This window comes from Opisthorchis viverrini (assembly GCF_000715545.1).
Source record: "Opisthorchis viverrini unplaced genomic scaffold opera_v5_841, whole genome shotgun sequence".
NCBI lineage: Eukaryota > Metazoa > Platyhelminthes > Trematoda > Opisthorchiida > Opisthorchiidae > Opisthorchis > Opisthorchis viverrini.
The window spans coordinates 1,422-20,635 of NW_008752546.1; the positions used below are offsets into that span (position 1 = coordinate 1,422).

The 19,214-nt window shown below is 44.1% G+C and overlaps 2 protein-coding genes across 2 annotated transcripts; one reads left to right on the forward strand and one right to left on the reverse strand.

Annotated features, from left to right (window-relative positions):
* Positions 1-729: 729 nt before the first annotated feature.
* On the reverse strand, positions 730-16,393 carry T265_12102 (hypothetical protein; the record flags this gene model as incomplete). The annotated part of the gene is made up of 5 exons (XM_009179078.1): positions 730-874; positions 2,497-2,692; positions 3,089-3,140; positions 12,040-12,061; positions 16,326-16,393. 5 exons carry the CDS (start codon positions 16,391-16,393, stop codon positions 730-732), a joined length of 483 nt encoding a protein of 160 aa, XP_009177342.1.
* Positions 1,939-18,558, forward strand: T265_15756 (hypothetical protein; the record flags this gene model as incomplete). The annotated part of the gene is made up of 3 exons (XM_009179079.1): positions 1,939-2,197; positions 2,248-2,303; positions 18,484-18,558. Coding segments are annotated over 3 exons (390 nt in total), but the record flags the coding sequence as incomplete, so codon positions are not given.
* Between the last annotated feature and the right edge of the window lie 656 nt (positions 18,559-19,214).

Below are 19,214 nucleotides of genomic sequence, written 5' to 3' on the forward strand. Positions count from 1 at the left end.
ACAGAGGCGATTATCAACAGGTATCCAGTCAAATAAGGATACTTCCGCCCGGTGACTTAGCACAGTACCAACCCCTGTACATCCCACCGCAGCAGCCTCTGGATCACCAGAGGTGCGCAGCCGGAAGCGAGTGGAGACTGACGGGGCGGTTAGCCCAATCGCTGTGTCGAGTCGTGAAGAGTGATTTTAAGGTAACTGACGATGTCCGTGCCATGTGACAAGCAGATGTACGCAGACGAACGGAGTCATCAGTCCTAAGTGCTAGACCTATAAGAGGAGGGTTATTAATGTGGTGGGGAGAAGGGGAATAAGAAGTAGGTGAAAGAGAAAGAATGGAGGCTTCAACAGTGGTCTGTTTTCGCTTACCCGCCCTGCTGCGTGCAGCAAGTGAAGCAACCCCGCTGATGGCACCAAGCGACGGCTGATTTAGCAGGAGTTTATTTGTATGTGTACAGTTCATGGTTGTACGAGGGCTGAAATAGTGCCAGGGCGCCCACCATTAGACAGGAGGATGATGAGGGTCCTCAACCAAAGCCGCTTGCTAAAAAGTCTAACCGCAAGGCAGCGATGTTTGGCGGGAATACAAACACAAATACTACGGGACAAGTTGGCACATGTTCCAACCCCTAACCTGGAGGGCCAGTAGACTGTGTTCGTCATAACTCTAACCACTGATTAACCTCGTATGAGAGACCCCATGAGTGTCGTGGGGACACCCCCCAGTATAGTTCAATGGGTCGACGAAGTGCGTAAACCGTCACACCATGGTAAGGTCCAGTCTTCCGTGACGGTCGCTCGTACGTTCAATACAATATCCTCCCCAGCATATCCAGCTTCAGTGGCCTCTGCAACACCAGAGGTGCGCAGACGGAAGCTGAAAGAGTGCGAAGTGGCAGTCAGTTTGATCACAGTACATGCGTCATTCGTCCTTGTTTCTCACAGACAGCATACATCAAGCAGAGGGATTCCAGCGGGCAGGCAAAGGGCTGAAATAGTGCCAGGGCGCCCACACCTAGACAGGAGGATGATGAGGGTCCTCAACCAACCAAAGCCGCTAAAAAGTCTAACCGCAAGGCAGCGATGTTTGGCGGGAATACAAACACAAATACTACGGGACAAGTTGGCACATGTTCCAACCCCTAACCTGGAGGGCCAGTAGACTGTGTTCGTCATAACTCTAACCACTGATTAACCTCGTATGAGAGACCCCATGAGTGTCGTGGGGACACCCCCCAGTATAGTTCAATGGGTCGACGAAGTGCGTAAACCGTCACACCATGGTAAGGTCCAGTCTTCCGTGACGGTCGCTCGTACGTTCAATACAATATCCTCCCCAGCATATCCAGCTTCAGTGGCCTCTGCAACACCAGAGGTGCGCAGACGGAAGCTGAAAGAGTGCGAAGTGGCAGTCAGTTTGATCACAGTACATGCGTCATTCGTCCTTGTTTCTCACAGACAGCATACATCAAGCAGAGGGATTCCAGCGGGCAGGCAAGAGCCACCTGTTGACCTGCCTGCTTCAGTGTGCGAACATTGAAAGTGGCTAAGTGGACAGGCTTTCGGGGTTTGAAAACACTCCGAAGTGTTTAGGGTTGTGATGAGCTCGGACGTACAGAAGCTGCTGCTGAGTGTGATCCGGGGCGAGCAAAATGGTCCGTCCTGGAGCTGGCACTTGCGGATAAAGTACTCAAACTTGGATGAAGGAGGGTGAGATACAAAAAAACGTGTAAGTGTAAGAAGGGAGGCGTCAGCAGTGGCATATTTTCGCTTACCCGCATTGCTGCATGAAGAACCCAAGGCGGCCTGGTTAATGGCATCACGCGACAGTCAATATGGCATGTTTGTATGATAGCTGGGATAATGCCAGGGTGCCCACATCTACAGAGGGGGACGATTAGGGTCCTCAGTCAAAGCCTTTGGCTCAAAAGCCCAACCTCAATGCAGCGGTGTTGGACTGGATTCATCATCATCTTCAGCATCATGACATCAGTGTTCAACACTGATGCTTCACTGCCGTACAACCATGATTTATTTGAAAGTCTTATTGTAAAGAAAAGAGTAAAGGTGGACGGGGAAGGCTTGGGCTGGAAATGCAATTGCATTACCATTTTTACGGAACACTTCGCCATACATGTTCCAACTCTCAACCGAGAGGGCCAGAAGACTGTGTTCGTCAGAATACCCATAAATCAACCTGGTATGTGAGACTGTGAGCGTCGAGTCGGCACTCCACGGTATAGTTCAAAGGGTCGCCGAGGTACACAAACCGCCACACCACGGCAAAGTCCAATCTTTTCGTGACGGTATGTGAGTGCAAACTTTGATTTTCATTTGGCTGCACACAGCTCCGTTGATAATAACAGCAGTTGCTGTGTCAATAACACTGTGGGTGAAATGGAGGGAGGACGGCTTAGTGTGACAGACATGAATGTGAAAAGAAAGAGTAACAAAATCTATCTTTTCTGGCTTGTTACAATAGCCCCACCGTTCACTTACCTTGTTGGGTTGAACTCCGCAAGTAGTATATTGCCGCCTAGGCACTCGTCTTTCTTTTTTGCGGTTGCAAAAGCCAGTCGATCAAAGTTAGGTTTTCCAAACAAAACTCCGTTCCCCATACGGAAACATTCTGACGAGACGTTTACAACACCACTGGACCTTCCTTTATGCAATTTTACCGTTGGGGCACGTGCTACTGATAGAATAAATCAGTAGCGGAATTCCCCTGCATAGAGCTTGTTCAAAGCGACCTTCCTATGCTACGCCTATTGAGTGCGAGCATCGGAATCACTGTTGACATACGCTTCCTATTTTCAAAAGTTCCCAGGCCAAATAGGAGCCCGGCTGATCTTCTAGACTGTTTGCACCCGAAATCAGAAATAGAACACTATTAGTAAGCGAGGACATACAGTGCCGATTCAAGGCCAATGGCCCGATTAAGTATTTGCGGCTTCAGACGGTTCTACGTTAATACAGTCGCTTCTAGGTAATACGCCTGAATTACACTTCTTTGGCCGAAAATTCACCCGCACGTATTCATCTATATCGGATCAGTCCTCTTGATTTTTGCGATTTTACGGAGTGTACTTACTCGCGAGTCCAAGTACATGCGATTTCATGCCACGTTGTCGTTTTATCTGATCCTGAGACAGAAATTGCACGGGTAAAACAACTGTACCAACGCATGATAGATGCTGGAGCGACTGCATCTGGGAGCAGCCACAGGTTAATGGATACAACAAAGTCAGCAGTGTGGAAATGCTTTGTCAAACTAAGTTCCCGATGGATGACATTTTGTTGCACTATGGGAGTATTGACAATTTCCAGGGCCAGTAAAAACACTTGGGATTGGGTTTGTTTTTTCTGGAATATTTTGTTCACGTCAGAATTATGGTTGCATAGTATTCCATTAGGATTATCCCAGGGTCATGAGGTTCATACATTCGGACCACACGAATTGCAGATAATTACGTGACACAATATTTTCTCATGCTTTACGCGTTCATAAAGACACATCAGGAGCACTGGGTTATCTGAGTCATCTCAAATCAGTACATGGATAAATATCCACCTAATAGTAAGAGATTCTCGCTTGCAAGTAAGTACCATACTGTGCCAAGGAAAGATAAACCGGATTTTTATATACTTTCCAAGCAGCTCGACACACCTAGCGTTGTTTTGCATGAAGGAATCAGGACCTCGACATCTTACTTAATTTTGACATTTAGCACTGTCAACATGGTGTTGAAACCCGAACCAGTTTAGGTATTACTGTCGCCAACTGCCGCTGTTTCTGAAAGACGAATCATGATGTATCGACAAGAATGGTAGGTAATCTATCATTATTCATGCCGACAACCCACCGCAGACGAGGAGACCAGATGTCACTTTTTGTATGAATCTGCAGTCACTGCACAATTTCTACTGGATTCCTACGCCGACGTTTTAAGTTGTTGTGCGGAACTTACAACGAGGCCCCTCAACATCCTCATCATTAGCGGAGAGCATTAATAGCTTATTTTGGTTTGAGAAACAGCTTTTATTCATTTCTGAGTTTGTTGTGACTGTCCGGAAATGTCGTAACGCGGTTAATGTGTCAGTAAGATATTCTGCTTGGATTTCTTCAGTATTCAAGTACAAGCATTGAATGATTTCTCGACTAGTTTATTTAACAATTTCACGCTTTCAGCCTTTTGGACCTTGAGCCCCACGAGCTACTTTCACGATCAAATGGAATGGTCATCACTTGATCGCCTGACTCAGTTAAATTTCCCAGTAAGCTTTCGTCCAACCAATGGACGTTAAATTGCTAACCTGAGCTATTCACTTTGGAGAATCACCAGGGCATTCATGCCGCAATGTGGAACGTAGCTACGCTCAAACAGGAGTAAATTATATCGTCACAAATCCACATTTTCTCTGGCGATTTTTCTGTCTTACTAGTCAGTGACAAATCAACTGATGGACCTTTGTCCACATCAACGCTGCATCACTTACTGTGGGGCGATGCTTCCATTGCTTAATATTGTGCGATAGTTTCTTTAATTCTCAGCAAATTATATTCCCTTGAACACGACGGATGATGCAAATGTTTGAGAGTTCTCCCAAGTCCTTCTCCTACCTTACTTCAAGGCAGCATTTCTCACTAAGTAAACTAAAAATGTACTTTAATACACTCGTTTGAAGCCAAATCCTTCATCTTAGTTATTGTCTATCCCTCAGTTACAAGTGCCTTTGAATGGACATATTCTTATCTTTGGAAGTAATTAAATGCTTGTGGACCCGATGTGCTCAAGAAACGTATGTAAAATTCCACAGACAATACAGGAGTCTCATCCACTGCCAGTAAAACGTCGATATTTTAGTGTCGCATAAAATTATGCACAGTTGATAGAATCGCACATCGCAGTTGGTGACTGTTCCAGCCGGGATTTTGAAATCTTTCGAGTGCGATGCTGACCACGACGTTTTAGGTATTCAACTATCGGTTGATCGTTTTGGCGAATTTTTGCGCGCTCCGATTTCCGGTGGATTTTTGCACCACTAAAGAAGGGGGTGAAAAGTGAAACTGTACTGAAAAAATTCACGCCCGGGCCACACAAGATGTTTTCTCAATGTGGCATTTAATTTGGTTAATCTTATTTGACTCCTGCTAGTCATTTTCGCTGGGTTTAGAAACGGATCTTCCATATCTCCAACTCTGGTGAGCTTTTAACCAGTGCGAATATCTGGTAACAGTTGAAGGCAGTGAGTGCTTCAAAACCTTCAGGTTGCAACATTCAACAAAAATTTTAAGCTCATGTGGGTGTCGTTGGCGGTTGATTCTTGTGATTCACAATTTTTCTTGGACAGATGAGTTTAACGATATGATAGGAGCCGTATTCCAGCCGAAGCTAAAGACTTACAACAGTTTCCGTCAGGTCAAGCTTTTATGTAGCCTTCTTTGGTTCGGATCTCGGCAGTGCGTCTTCACGCACATTATTACAACAGTTCAGTCTTGATTTTCTGCTCCTGACAAAGGTTATTGCGAGTATCTTTTGGGCATGACCTTTCAGGAATTCATCACGCGGTTATTTTTTAACATGCTACTTCAAAGAATTCTCCCTTCGACTGCATATTGTTCTCGAGTTGACGCCAACCCAAGTCTGTACCGAGGAATGATCCATCACCACACCCAGTTGGTGGGGAGAATTTATTTCATATATCTCTGCTGGACAAGTGCATGATTGCTTAGCTACTCGCGCCAACTTTTTAGGCATGTCCATACAGCAAGTGCACTCGTGACGGTTAGTTCCAATGCTTGAGACAGACAAAACGTGTGGTCCACCGCCGCTTGATGATGCAAATACAGTTGGTCTTGGGATCATGTTTCAGTTTTTTTTTTAGTCCTGACTAGCTCCAGAATCGGTATCCCCAATTCGGGAAAGGGAACAACTGGCAGGTACTGATGGGCGGCTTTTGGCAGCTGGGTATAAGATCCGTTTTTTCCTCATGACAAACGTTTTGGAGCGCAAGCCCCCGGAACTTGGTCAGATGTTCTTAGGAAGGTTGAGGCTAAACTTTCATCGCCATAGATTCAATATAATTCGTTTCGATGGTGATCCATACCGGAAAGTTAACGAATGTTAGGGACCAGCTGCGCGGACTAGTGGGAACGCTCTGCTCTTCGGGGAGAAACTGCTCCGGGTAAAGTGAGCTATCGAACAGAACTCACAGACTTTCTGGAAATCAAACAAATATGAAGTCATACATTCTATTAACTAAACTAGTACCCACCAGTTTACTTTCAGAGACTATCAAACTACCTAAACCGTGGACTTATGGTAAGTTCCACCCGTTATGAGTGACAAAGAAGTAATCCGTTATAGACAATAACGATTTTTCACGATGGGGCTCAAATGTGAAGTTGTTTCGATGTAGAGGAGTTATGCAGCCAGAAAGAATTCCGAGGGCTGAATTACGCAAATACAGCTTGAGATCATGTTTCAGTTTTTTTTTGAGTCCTGACTAGCCCCAGAATCGGTATCCCCAATTCGGGAAAGGGAACAACTGGCAGGTACTGATGGGCGGCTTTTGGCAGCTGGGTATAAGATCCGTTTTTTCCTCATGACAAACGTTTTGGAGCGCAAGCCCCCGGAACTTGGCCAGATGTTCTTAGGAAGGTTGAGGCTAAACTTTCATCGCCATAGATTCAATATAATTCGTTTCGATGGTGATCCATACCGGAAAGTTAACGAATGTTAGGGACCAGCTGCGCGGACTAGTGGGAACGCTCTGCTCTTCGGGGAGAAACTGCTCCGGGTAAAGTGAGCTATCGAACAGAACTCACAGACTTTCTGGAAATCAAACAAATATGAAGTCATACATTCTATTAACTAAACTAGTACCCACCAGTTTACTTTCAGAGACTATCAAACTACCTAAACCGTGGACTTATGGTAAGTTCCACCCGTTATGAGTGACAAAGAAGTAATCCGTTATAGACAATAACGATTTTTCACGATGGGGCTCAAATGTGAAGTTGTTTCGATGTAGAGGAGTTATGCAGCCAGAAAGAATTCCGAGGGCTGAATTACCACGCACAAACAATAGCGTGGCTGCCATGATACTCAAAGGACGCATAAACGTATCAGGTACAATGCAGACGGAAACCATTTCAGTTAAGGCCATCCAAATCATTTTAACCATGTCTGAATGCGTGTATTTTATATACTCCAGACTGGCATCTTTCGTGGTATTCTGCAAAGATGGCACACAGTCCCCTCAATATCGCAACGCAGAATCTGATTGTTCGAAACGTAGCTGAACTTACTTTTATTACGAATTCTGTGATGTGGTGACAAAACATCTGTCTTGGCTGTATCTAACACCTAACTAGTCCCGTAGTTTTATCGGGCCCACAACCCACAGATGCTTGTTGAAATATCATATATATAGTAGGATCACTTGCTCTTGACCATGACAGCATGTCGGTGTATTCTCCATTTAGTCATGATATTTGGTTTCAATGTGTGCATTCTCTCAATGATAGGCAAAACATAGTAGATTGTATATGGATACGGCACACTTAGCAAAGAGCAAAAGGCTTAAGTTAGACGAGAAGGTCGAAAGTCGTGGACGTAAGGGTTTCGGTCATTTAGGGAGTTATCCTATCTGCGAGAGAGGTGGACAAGGAAATTCTGAATATGTACAAAAGCGTATATGGAATCGTAGTTTTAATTCGGACGGATATTTCCGCCGCTCTCCAAAACGCGATGGATGTATCCATATGAAATTGACGGATCATTATGCAAATCTAACTCCTTCGATATATTTTGTTCAGCAGTACAGAGAAGTCATTTGGTTTCGATCTGTAATGTCGACAAAAATCAATGACCACGAACGGAGTGGTTGCGGAACCCAAGAGTTATAAATGTTTTAGCTGGTTTGCCACTATCATGTGCACTGACACTGCGGGACTTGCATTTCACTTTCGGGGGACTATTACAAAAGACAGCGGAATTCAACCAGAGAGACGCAGAATGTGCCGCATATCTCACTCAGTGTAGGATCAAGGAGTCAACGTAATCTCAGAGGCCATATATATACACAAGAAATTCAACCTAATAATTCTGATTCATGGATTTATACCCTAAGAAGCATCATTATCAAGTTGCTAATAAATGTTAACCAGTGGCAATTCTTATGTCATTCATGTAGCTTTATTTACCGCTAACGCCGAACGATCTTCTCAAGCATGTATGCTAGCAGACTATGATATCAGGCTGATGGAACAGGTTCGAAAAGTCGGCTGTGAATGAGCGCATAACTGATTCAATTATTGAGACAACATCGACCGATACGATTCACCGGTGAAGTAGGGAATTGGGTGCGATGCGAAGATCGTTGCCCTTCTATCACACGGGATTGGTCATTCCTGATTCGTGTCGGTTGACAGCCGTGACTGGTAGGCGTTCGTCTTTTTATTGGAACCGACCCTCATTTTTTGTTTCCGAAGTGGCAATGCTGTAGGTACTATGGTTACCAGTTACTGTGACACTCAAAATAGGCTGATTCACATTTGTGTGCATGGACTCGACCATTTAAGCACTACTACGACCTCTTGATATTTTCCGACAAGGATCAAATAGTTCTGCAAGCATTCTCGGATTTACATAAAAGTTTAGGATGAGATTTTAAGAGAAACGGCTCCGCTGTATGGGATGCGACATGAATTGCAATATTTTACTCATTGCACATATCCAGACTAGTGTTGAAACAGTCATCCAACGGATTCAAGACTGAAGCCACTCACCAGTTGTCTCCATTTCCCACTTTAAGTCTTTTGGTATAAGTAACTCAGCTTTACGGCAGCAAATAATGAACACTGATGTCGCTGTCACTGTCTCTGGTGATGACGATGACGAATTACCACAGGCTCTATGGCGACCGGAAGTGGAATCACACTGTCAGTGTTTCCCTGTCACTGATTATTCTCATTGCTTTCCCGGTGAATACAAGCTCAAAGCAAGAATTTGCAGAAAGTATGGAAGCACATCTTGCGCATTTCATTCCTTGGTTCTACATTTTTTTAAAATCGCAGCACACCCCGCTAAAGTACATGCAGTGTTTTATAACTCCTCTTCAAGACCGGGTTACTGTACATGAATTCCTAGCTGATCGCAAGAATAGTATAAATGCTCAACAGTAGTGCATTTAGCTGAATTGGTATTATTGATTCACACATGAAAACAAATCTAGGTAAAAATTTACCAGAACAGAAAGCACTTCACGCGATGCTTTACGAATTTTGTTGAAACAAAGTCAGATTATTCGACTAATGCACAAGATCAAGGTATATAATTGCCATCCTCCCATCAGCCTGTTGTGCCACCAGGTTTCATACGAAATAATGCCGTTTTCCAGGTTGAATTAACAAAACCTGCTAGATTCCTATAGCCACGAGTTGGAATACCAGTTTTCAGATATTCGGACTATGAATGAAGCTTTATTCGTAATGTCAAAATGCTTGCAAAGATAGCATGTAGCACCAAATGCAAAATTAAAGTTCCACAATCGTTGCTGTTCGTCGGTGTTTGATAGTTTATCCTTGAGCCGCGTAAAGGACCCGTATGTTATCAGCAATGAACGCTGTGAAGCGTGTTCGAAAGGAGAACTAGGTTGTACATAGTTTCAGTATTGCTACACCATCAAACTCCATGTGAAAACCAATTGATAATGACCGACAGCTCACAGCCATTTATATGCAGACACAGGAGTTGACGCAAAAATTCTGAACAAAACGCCACTGTCTCCGATTTAACAATAGGCCACATGGTGGACAAATCCAAACGAGGACGACTTATTCACAATAACCGCTTCCCTGGGTTGAATTCATTGAGATGCTCGAGTGTATAGTACAGACATCCATCACAGTAACCAAGCATAATGTTAAAATTCCTAACATCACACAAAGCCAACATAATTTTCTAGAGGACCTGCCGATACAAGAACTGTTTCAGGATAGGTCAGGATACTTTCGCGCGAAAGCAGAAAGAAGCACCGGGGCACACCACATTGTGCTGAACAACAACATACACACATCAACTAAGAATGATGGTACAGGAGAACATAGATGAGTAACATAGGCCCATTTTCAAACGCTTGAAGTGAGTACTGTGACAATAAACCGGTTGAACTGATGGAGAGAGGAAATGAATTGGATGAGTTCATCCATTAACACGAAAACAGCTGATGACACAACGAAAACGACGGCCACGTTAACTGGATTCTCACTTCGGATCGGGTCTGTCCGTAACCTTCAGTTTTGCGTCACGGCCGCCTTAGCGAACCGTTTCCAACCCTTCTGATTTGATGAAATTTCAGACGGGAGTAGAGCATCTGCGTAGAGCGACTGAATGCAGAGTTTCTGTTCAGCATGAAAGTAGACTGATCGACAATGCGTATTTAGCGCACACCTGAAGGTGGGAACAAATAAGATCTGTCAGTCTCATTGGACCGATATGGGACTGGAGTTCGGACATATCTCGAAGGGTTTCTTAAATTCAGGGTCAACGGGCCGAATGACTGTAAAGTATCCCTATCCAGGCGGGACATATCCCGTCTTTAGTAATGAGGAAAATGTGTAACTAGGTGTAACCCACAGGGGGCTTTTACGCTAAAAAGCACAATTTATCATTTTGCAACAAAAGAAGTGACCAAGTAGACGTTTGGTCTATCACCTAATAACTACAGAACACAACGTGAGTGGGACATATGCAACCGCATTAGAAAATCACCGGTGGGCCCATACAATATCAGAAACCGTAAAATTATTTATAATAAAAATGACCCAAACCGAGCTCCTTGCACGTTTCACTGGAGTCTGACGCAACTGGATGTTGAAGATTGGGATGGCCACACTAATTTAATTCATCTTTTTACTTTGAGTTTTACACGCAACAGCTCTCCGTAATAGATGACCACTGGGCCTACGTTGAACAAGTTTTACTGCAATAACTCTAAATAGATTTGGTTCATAACGTGCATTCCAGGGCGTCATGCATTGTGTCCAAAAATGGTGCTCCATAGCTTTCCAAATATCACGAGTGTCCTAGAGAACGACTGGTCGCTTCGCACACAGCAAACCTTACATCTCAATGGACTGTGAACTAACTCTGTAATCCTGAATATATTCCGGAAGACGTATTAGATGTATAACTGCGAAAGCTTGTCATATTCCAGGCGATGGTTGCAACAATGAGGGATCATTTTTGCCCGCAAGCACGGTTGGATATCTCAATGGACCATTTGGTCGTCAAACACCATGGTTGCCACAAATCTTATCCACTGATTTTCGTTTTCAAACAAATACCCGATCACTCGGTGAATATTTGGCTACGGTTCATTTGATCGTTTCAAAGGAATCAGTAGAAAATGCAAAATTACAACCGATACTCTTTACAATAGACCACAGTCATCTTGCCAAAAATTATCATTCCCTCCGAACATTCGCAATTGGTCGAAAGCAGACAGTAAACCATAGCATTGACAGTAATTTCGAAACGCGAACCAGGCAGTTGATTAACTGTTTGTTGGATGTGCGAGATCTGGCAACTTTCAATTTTCAATTTTAGTTGGCAATGTACTTATTGCCCTTACGTGATGCGTTCACGCTTTGGATCCTACGTTGTCCACCTTTTCATATGGTATGAAGTTTGCAATACCATTCGAGCGGCGTATGTGCACTTGCAAATTTCTCGTACTGTGTGAATTCGTCTCGATTATTTTCAACTCACATAGAGCAAATATGCATTATTCGGTTTGCCTCTGTTGCTCTCGACAGGTTTACCAATCCATGCCAACAAAGCACCCTTCCACTCGCTTATTCAGACGGTTTGTTACCATGCTTCTGCCGCTGGTAGACTGATCACAAAAAATGACCCCTAGAATTAGGTTTTTGGGAGCCGGTTATAATCTTTACGGGACTTTATTTCTAACCAGGAACAGCTCTCAGAAAAGATTCAAATGACTTAGCAGACGCTGAATTCGGAAACTACTCACCTGATATGTATGTGTTAAAAACCTGAAACAAAACAGGTAATAGACATCTCCCTTATCTTGGCCAGTTGTGCGGAACGCAAATGGTCATAGCATTGCCGAATAGTCGGCATTTAGTCATTTCCACTTCTTCGTCGAAGGGTTTGTGCAGCTTCTTGAATTTACTCACTGCCATACCATGGAAAATAAGTGAGTCAAGTGGCAATACGCTTGCTGAAGGTCTGTGGACAGAAATATTCCGTAGACTATCATCTTTTTCGTAGACGTTTTATGAGTTTCTGGCTGTTCTGCATGTCATAACGCTTGCCAGCCAAACTCTGAACCATCGGATCATGCGACTTCACAGACTGATATTTGACAAGGACAAACCTGTCCACCATAAAGTATCCGCACCAATCATACAGGACTGATATATCAAAGTAGTCCTTTCCCCCTAATCTGTTCTTTATACCCTCTTTCCCCCTCTTGCTTCCATCCTCCGAGCTTAAACTGATCTGAATGAAGTTATTCAAAAGAAACACCAGCCTTGGAAAAAGGCAATCAGTTGTTGTGTTGAACGTTTATCAAGTAGATGGTGACCACCATTTTTCGGCTCGTTTTGAGAGGAATAAGAACAAGAGGAAGAACAAGAACAAATTTTGTAACTAAGCAGAGACTTCGTGACAGTGTCACCTGCTTTGTCATTCCGATTACTGACAAGTTAACAGTGGCTCCTAAAGTGCCATGGGCGTTCGAAGCCATAACTAGGCTCCAGGTTGTGATCAGTTTCAAATTTAGGCCTCTTAGTTTGTCCTTTTGGTTTTTCGATTGAAAATGTGAACGAATAGCACCAGATGTCTGTAATTTGGAGTTACAAGTAGAATCGCTTTGTCCGACCCTGATGTTGGTGCACACAATCCGTATGTTCGTCAGCAACGACAAAGTGGTATTCTGTGGCTGGTATTTCAACGTTTAAACCAGGCCACGTGGTCTGGTGACTGTGGCGATCCTAAAGCGACTCAAGATTCCATTTAAATAGGTCATACCCACATGTCCCCAACTACATGTTTCTCGTATGAACGCAGGGTGGAGTGAAATTGATGGAATACATATTTTCTGTTGCAAGCAACTACTGGTCCGAATCCCTATGAGGTGACCAAATCGGTGCTTTTGATGATATGGTACATTCAGCCTCTTGATGAACTTCAGAGGTTCAGTCCAGACATTACCACATTGGCATCAGTACAAAATCGTAGGTGCTATGTGTATCCTTGTTATTTATTTACCGAGTCCACTCAGTCTCACACTATCTCATCTCACCCCAAGCAAAGTGCTAATTTTGGCGGAGCGTAGTCAGTCACAAATTGTCTTGCTGTTGATATGAGACCCAAGTGAATCTCCAATTTGAGACTTTCTCCGGTTGAACGTGCTCTGAACACAACAGAAGACTTGGAATGCACGTGTTTGGAATGATCCTTCCTGCCTGTTCACCGAGCTCACGTAGTTCCGAGAGTCGAGACATAAAAGGACAACAACCAAAATTTCGTTGTCAATACGCTTGCACAAAACCAGTTTCGACAACACAGAATCACCGATTTCTGTTTGTTGCGGAAGATGTAGCAGTATGGTGTACGGTCTTCTCTAAATTCCAACTATGGTTAAACTCACAGGTGCACCCTGACGGACCCCATGGCATTTTATACACCCAAGGTAGGTCGCTATTGTAACAGCCATCCAATATATCAGAACGCTATTTTTATCACGACTGTCAGACGAGGCTTCAAGCCGGCGGCCTTGTGTGATCCTGATTTTCTAGTAAACCAAGATACTTGAATGGCCCACCAGTTTAATCAGACAAATACGACACACATTTCGAATTAACAATATCGGCCCCACAAGCCTTTGTTGAATGCAGGAGTTGACTTGTCCCTTTTGCCCAGCTAATTGATTCAATGCCAGTAAGACAGAAAACAAACAAGTCAATACAAACGGAGCATATGCTTCTCAACCCTGTTTGTACGTGCGGAAATTTCTACTGAATATCACTGCCTGATTTTCATTAACACGTGAGATTACCTGATTGCAGGACTGATGGAAGATTCGGTTTCCGGTCAAGGGTGATCGCATATTCTGGTAAAGTATTCCAAATCGACATGGTAGAAGAACAACAAATTGAGACCAGTCTCAGTTATTTTTCCAGGCGTAGTGTTGCTCTGGAGGTAATTATCTCATAGCTGTTTCCAGTGTATTCATTTTTTTACCTTTTTCGTGGAATTCAAAACGCCAAGAGAACGCCGCACAGACAGGATTGAAATCGTATTGCGGTTATGTAGCGGCTAAAGTAGAGTAAGATAAGTAAGATAAAGTAATTAGTGCGGGCGATTCGGGTTCACGCAAATATCGTCCTTGGTCAAGATGATTCAGCACATTTGTGCGAAAAGCAGGCAGTAATATGTGAACATCCGTGGTCCACTTTGGCGTGAGATGACGTGCCAGAAGCCAAGTGCTCCAACAAGTAGGTTATCAGGACAATTCTACATGCTCGGTGTTCATCCTACTTTTGCTTTAGTCTATTGATCTCTTCGTCTTAGACACGTGGTACATGCGGAGTGTCTTTCACGGAATATAACATGACCATTCTTCGAAGGGTAGGACACATTTGTTAATGTGAGCTTGACACTCACACATCGATTTTATAAAGAGCTGTTTATATACTGGCACAAACCCTTTTTGAATACCCCGGTTTCCGGAGGCCTGGGTATTGGATTTCGTCTAACATGACATCCTACGCTGGCGGATGACCAGCTCAATTCCTTCGTACAAAGTTGTTGCCAGAAAAGAAGCATATTAGTGTTTCACTTTCATGAAGGGCATATGTCTATCTGTTGGCAATGGGTTGATTTGTTCACTGAAGGGAGTCGCAACAGAGTGATTTGAGGAACTGAATCAACAGTACAAAGCTACTTGTCATATACATCTATCAGTTCACATCGCTTGGTAGATGCGTGCGTTTTGCCACCTTATCACTAGGAAGCGATCCCACAAATTCGAGTCGCTTATGAACATTTGCGAAAAGAAACTGGCTTCCTCTTCAGATATAGGTGAGTCGATTTCTCAAAAGAACTCGTGGTTTGTCGATGGTTTAAGCAGACCGCGTGCATTGGCGGGCATTAATGGAACAGGTTTTTGTGGACATTGGTTTAGTGTCCGTTTGCTGCCAAGATTATTTGCATCACAAATGCAGATTCCTAGGAATTGCGTACACGGTTCCCATTCATTTAGGAATATGTGATAGCTTCATCGTTCATTCACATTTCTTTTGGGTACCTTCATGTGAATCAGAGAAATGTAATCTGTCACTTTGGCAAACATGTAGATGTCCGATAAATACGGAAGGAAATGTTTCTATTTGGCGGTTTGATCTTCTGGGCGGTGCTGTCTCCGCCAATCATATTATCATACCTTCATGCTACTCCATGTCATGTGGAAAAATTATCAGACAGGATCGATCCTCCTGTGCGTTATGATCATTGATGACTGATGCTGTTGCTGTCTCGTAAGCCAATGACTCGACCCGACCAGATCAACTACAGCTGGGGTTCTTCGTCCTAAAGCAGATTTAGTTGACACCGGATTACCAAGACATGAGACAAGTAGAAATATGCTTTAGTAAGTGCAATCAGTCGGTTGGAATTGAGGACACGGTACTTCATGTTACTTCTTTCTTGCCCATTTAAACACTACTGTTGATTTCCCATGTGAATCAACGGTGAACAAGGGTAACTTTCCTTGTTTCTGACTACTCATGAGTAACATGACTTACACCTGTTTATTATGATAACGTTTCGTTTTCGTGCTGCTCTTTTTCCCCCCGTTTCGTTCCTACTTAAGGTTTGACATCAGTAACTGATGTCAATATTTTGTTGCCCATCTCTCATTGCCTGCAAGTTCGTCTCGATCGCACCAATTCTGAACGCCCACTCCGATGGAGAAGCAGGCCGCCCGGGTACCGAACCCGGAACCTCCGGACGGCAAGCGAACGCGCCAACAACTGCACCGACCTGACGTCCGGAGCGGCTGATTATTTTGTATTACCCATGTATCACGCCTGCCAGATAGCCTTTGCTGAGCTTTGTTTTAAACGGACGAAACCGCGTAATCTGACCTGTCGCGCGACACGAGCGGCTGCGTCGACGCCGACCGAAAGACAGCCCCTCACATCCCGAACGTACTGACCCCTGCGCCGTTACGGTCAACTCACACTGTCAGACTGCCCCTATATGTATGTCTGTACATCGTTTGGTACTTACTTGTTGTTGCCCCTATAGAAATCCGTGCTGCGATAGTGACTATTTCCTGCTCCTGCCGATTGCGTCATTGTTGATTGTACGTATGCTTAATTCATGATGCTTACTAATCCGTTTGTCTGTCAGTCCTCAATATTTCATCTGCTGCCCCACGTCCGTCTGCTCCTATTGACTTCTGGCTGCGAACTGCGTATAATCCAATAGTCGCAATCGTCCTGTGAGATCCATAACCGTCCGGATCTTACAACTGCAGACCAAGAAATTTTCAACATGAAGTTCATATACGAGCGGTCTATCACAGATCAGTATTCAGACAGAGGAATCTAAACAGCCTACAAATCACAGTGCACGCGAGACTCGGTGTGTTAAGCTAGTTCCGACTTCTTAGCATGTCACTAAAAAGGGTGCACGCAGTACCATTTTCGAAAGAACTCCTCAAAATACTGGACGGCGTTCAGTGTATTTTGTCACTTTGCTGGATTCTTGTATTGAAGTCAAACATGGGGTTGATAAGAACTCGAGGGCTACGTGTATCTGATCATCCCCGGATACGGTGAAACCGGTATCGGGATGAGGTCACGAGTCACACCCTGAATGTAACAATGGGTCCGGATTTCAGGATCCTTAGCGCAGGTTTTAAGTTACCTAGGTGTTTGTTTGATCACATGGTCATTCGATAGCTTCATAGATCGAAAGTTCACCCTTTCATACAGTTCACATACATTTCACATACATTTCACCCTTTCGTATGTTTTTTTTACTGTAGGGCAACTGAACAGCCCCGATTATGGTTGTTCAAATGTATCAGATAGTGATGACTGTAGTTGTCCAACTTGAACATTTGAAAAGAGTGAGGTCCGCCACAATGTGGACATTTGCATGTTATAATTTGAGTTGATTCATTTACACTGCAAACCCACCAAAGCCACTTCTAGGATTATCTCAGGTTTAGCATTACACAATTTTGTAAGTTTTGGTCAGTACAGCAATGGCCGCTCCCGACGCCACTGTATGATTAGCAGACCGATAGCCTCAGGAACCTAGGAAGGATCCGAGGATCTTGATTTGCTTGTCAGCGAAACTTATCCAGTTCCAAAAGCAAGTACTGAATACAGCGGGTCGAACACACACTTATCGTCGAGCCATTTATTAAAACCGTCGTCGTCATTCCATCATGACAGCCCCGAAATTAATTGAGTAATTGGCAGAGAATCGTGTTTTAGAGACGCTGCCCTCGGTGATTCCTGAGTGTTGAAGGCAAAGGCGTTCTTGAAGTTTATGAAAAGATTATGTAAGAGCTGGCGACGTTGACGAGATTTTCCTCGAAGATTTCGTGTAGCACATATCAGATCCGTTAACATACGACCAACAGACTGCTGTTTTGGATTGCGTGCTTTGATCAATTTAGGTCGTGTCAGGATCTTCTCCGCACTGCTTAAGAGATTAAAATATTCGTAGTTGTCAGGTGTAGCCTTGTTTTCTTTTTTCGTGGAGTGGCACGATTAGGGCATCCTTGAATTTTTGTGCAACATCTAGTTCCTACCAGATCGTTTTGGTCTGTTAGAGAAGTGCCTTCTGTTCACCAAACTTGAACATTTCGGCTGTGAACATATCTCGTTTAGCCGACTTGCCATCCTACTGCTGCATCTTCACCCACCATATCTCATCGATAGTCAGAAGATGATCCAGAGGCAGCTTTCCCTTCATTGAGGTAGTCTATCCACTGCAATTCAGTTGACGCTCCTTTGTCGGTTCAGGAGTTTCCTGGGGTGATTATTGCATATATACTAAATTTCTTCAGACGAAGCCAACTTCACTCACATGACAACACCTTGTAGATTTCGGATTGGTTTGATGCCTGGCCCGTAGATAACCTTCGGGCAGTACAAAATACTTTTTTCCGCTAACAGCGGATTTTTTGGTCTACTGTACACTCCGCTGTCTCGATCGCTTGCAGTTGAGTCGTTAAATCAGGCCGATTAATGCATATTTTAGATGCTGTTTCTTGACCTCACTCTCCGGACGGGCAAGGCATTCAACGAGCGCTTCATTCTTCCCATTTACCAGTCGGTTTCTGTCATCAGATCATCCGAGGTCTCGTGTGTGCAATCGCCGAATCTGACTGACTGCCGCACATCGATCTGATTTTCTTATGTTTTAGATGTTTCACGTTTACGCGTTTGTTGAATCATTTGGCGCAATATGGCTTACCAAGTTAATTGTTCAGCTCCATTCGGGTAAGTCATTAGTCTTTTCTGCAGTTCGTTCCCCATATCACTCGTGTGATGCACGTTTCTTGGAGACCATATTGACTAACGACAGCGTAATCGAGCAGGTGTGGTTAGCCTCTGTGTGGGCATGTCTCTGTGGCTACATCTATATTAGAGATAAAATCTCGTGTTGGAGACATCAGGATCAGTCGTCGCTGATCTTTACAGGCCTCATACCATGGGGTGCGAGATATCTGCGCCGAATTGGTGTTCTTTGTTGACAGTAGCATTGAATTCTCCCAGCCGATCAACGTACAGCTTTAATTTTGATGTAGAACTTATCTTCGTGGTCTTCGTGAGCATAGCATTAGGTCATATATGCTTATCACAGTCACTACTTGCCAGTCCGTCACGAAGAGACTGGACCTTACCAGAAATATCCCACCGGTCCCGAACATAACCCGATACGAAGAGTTATCAGACGTCAGGTGAAAGTGAGCTTGCGATCCGACCGTGAAGTATGGGACACGGAAAGCTAAGGAAAGAGGAGAGGCCCAGAAAGCCAAAGAATACTTGAGTTGGTCTGCGTGACCGCTCCCCGGAAGCCATCAAGGATCAGGACGGAGCGACCATCTTGAATAAAGAACACCGACCTTGGACATTGGATAACAGCTGTATCCAC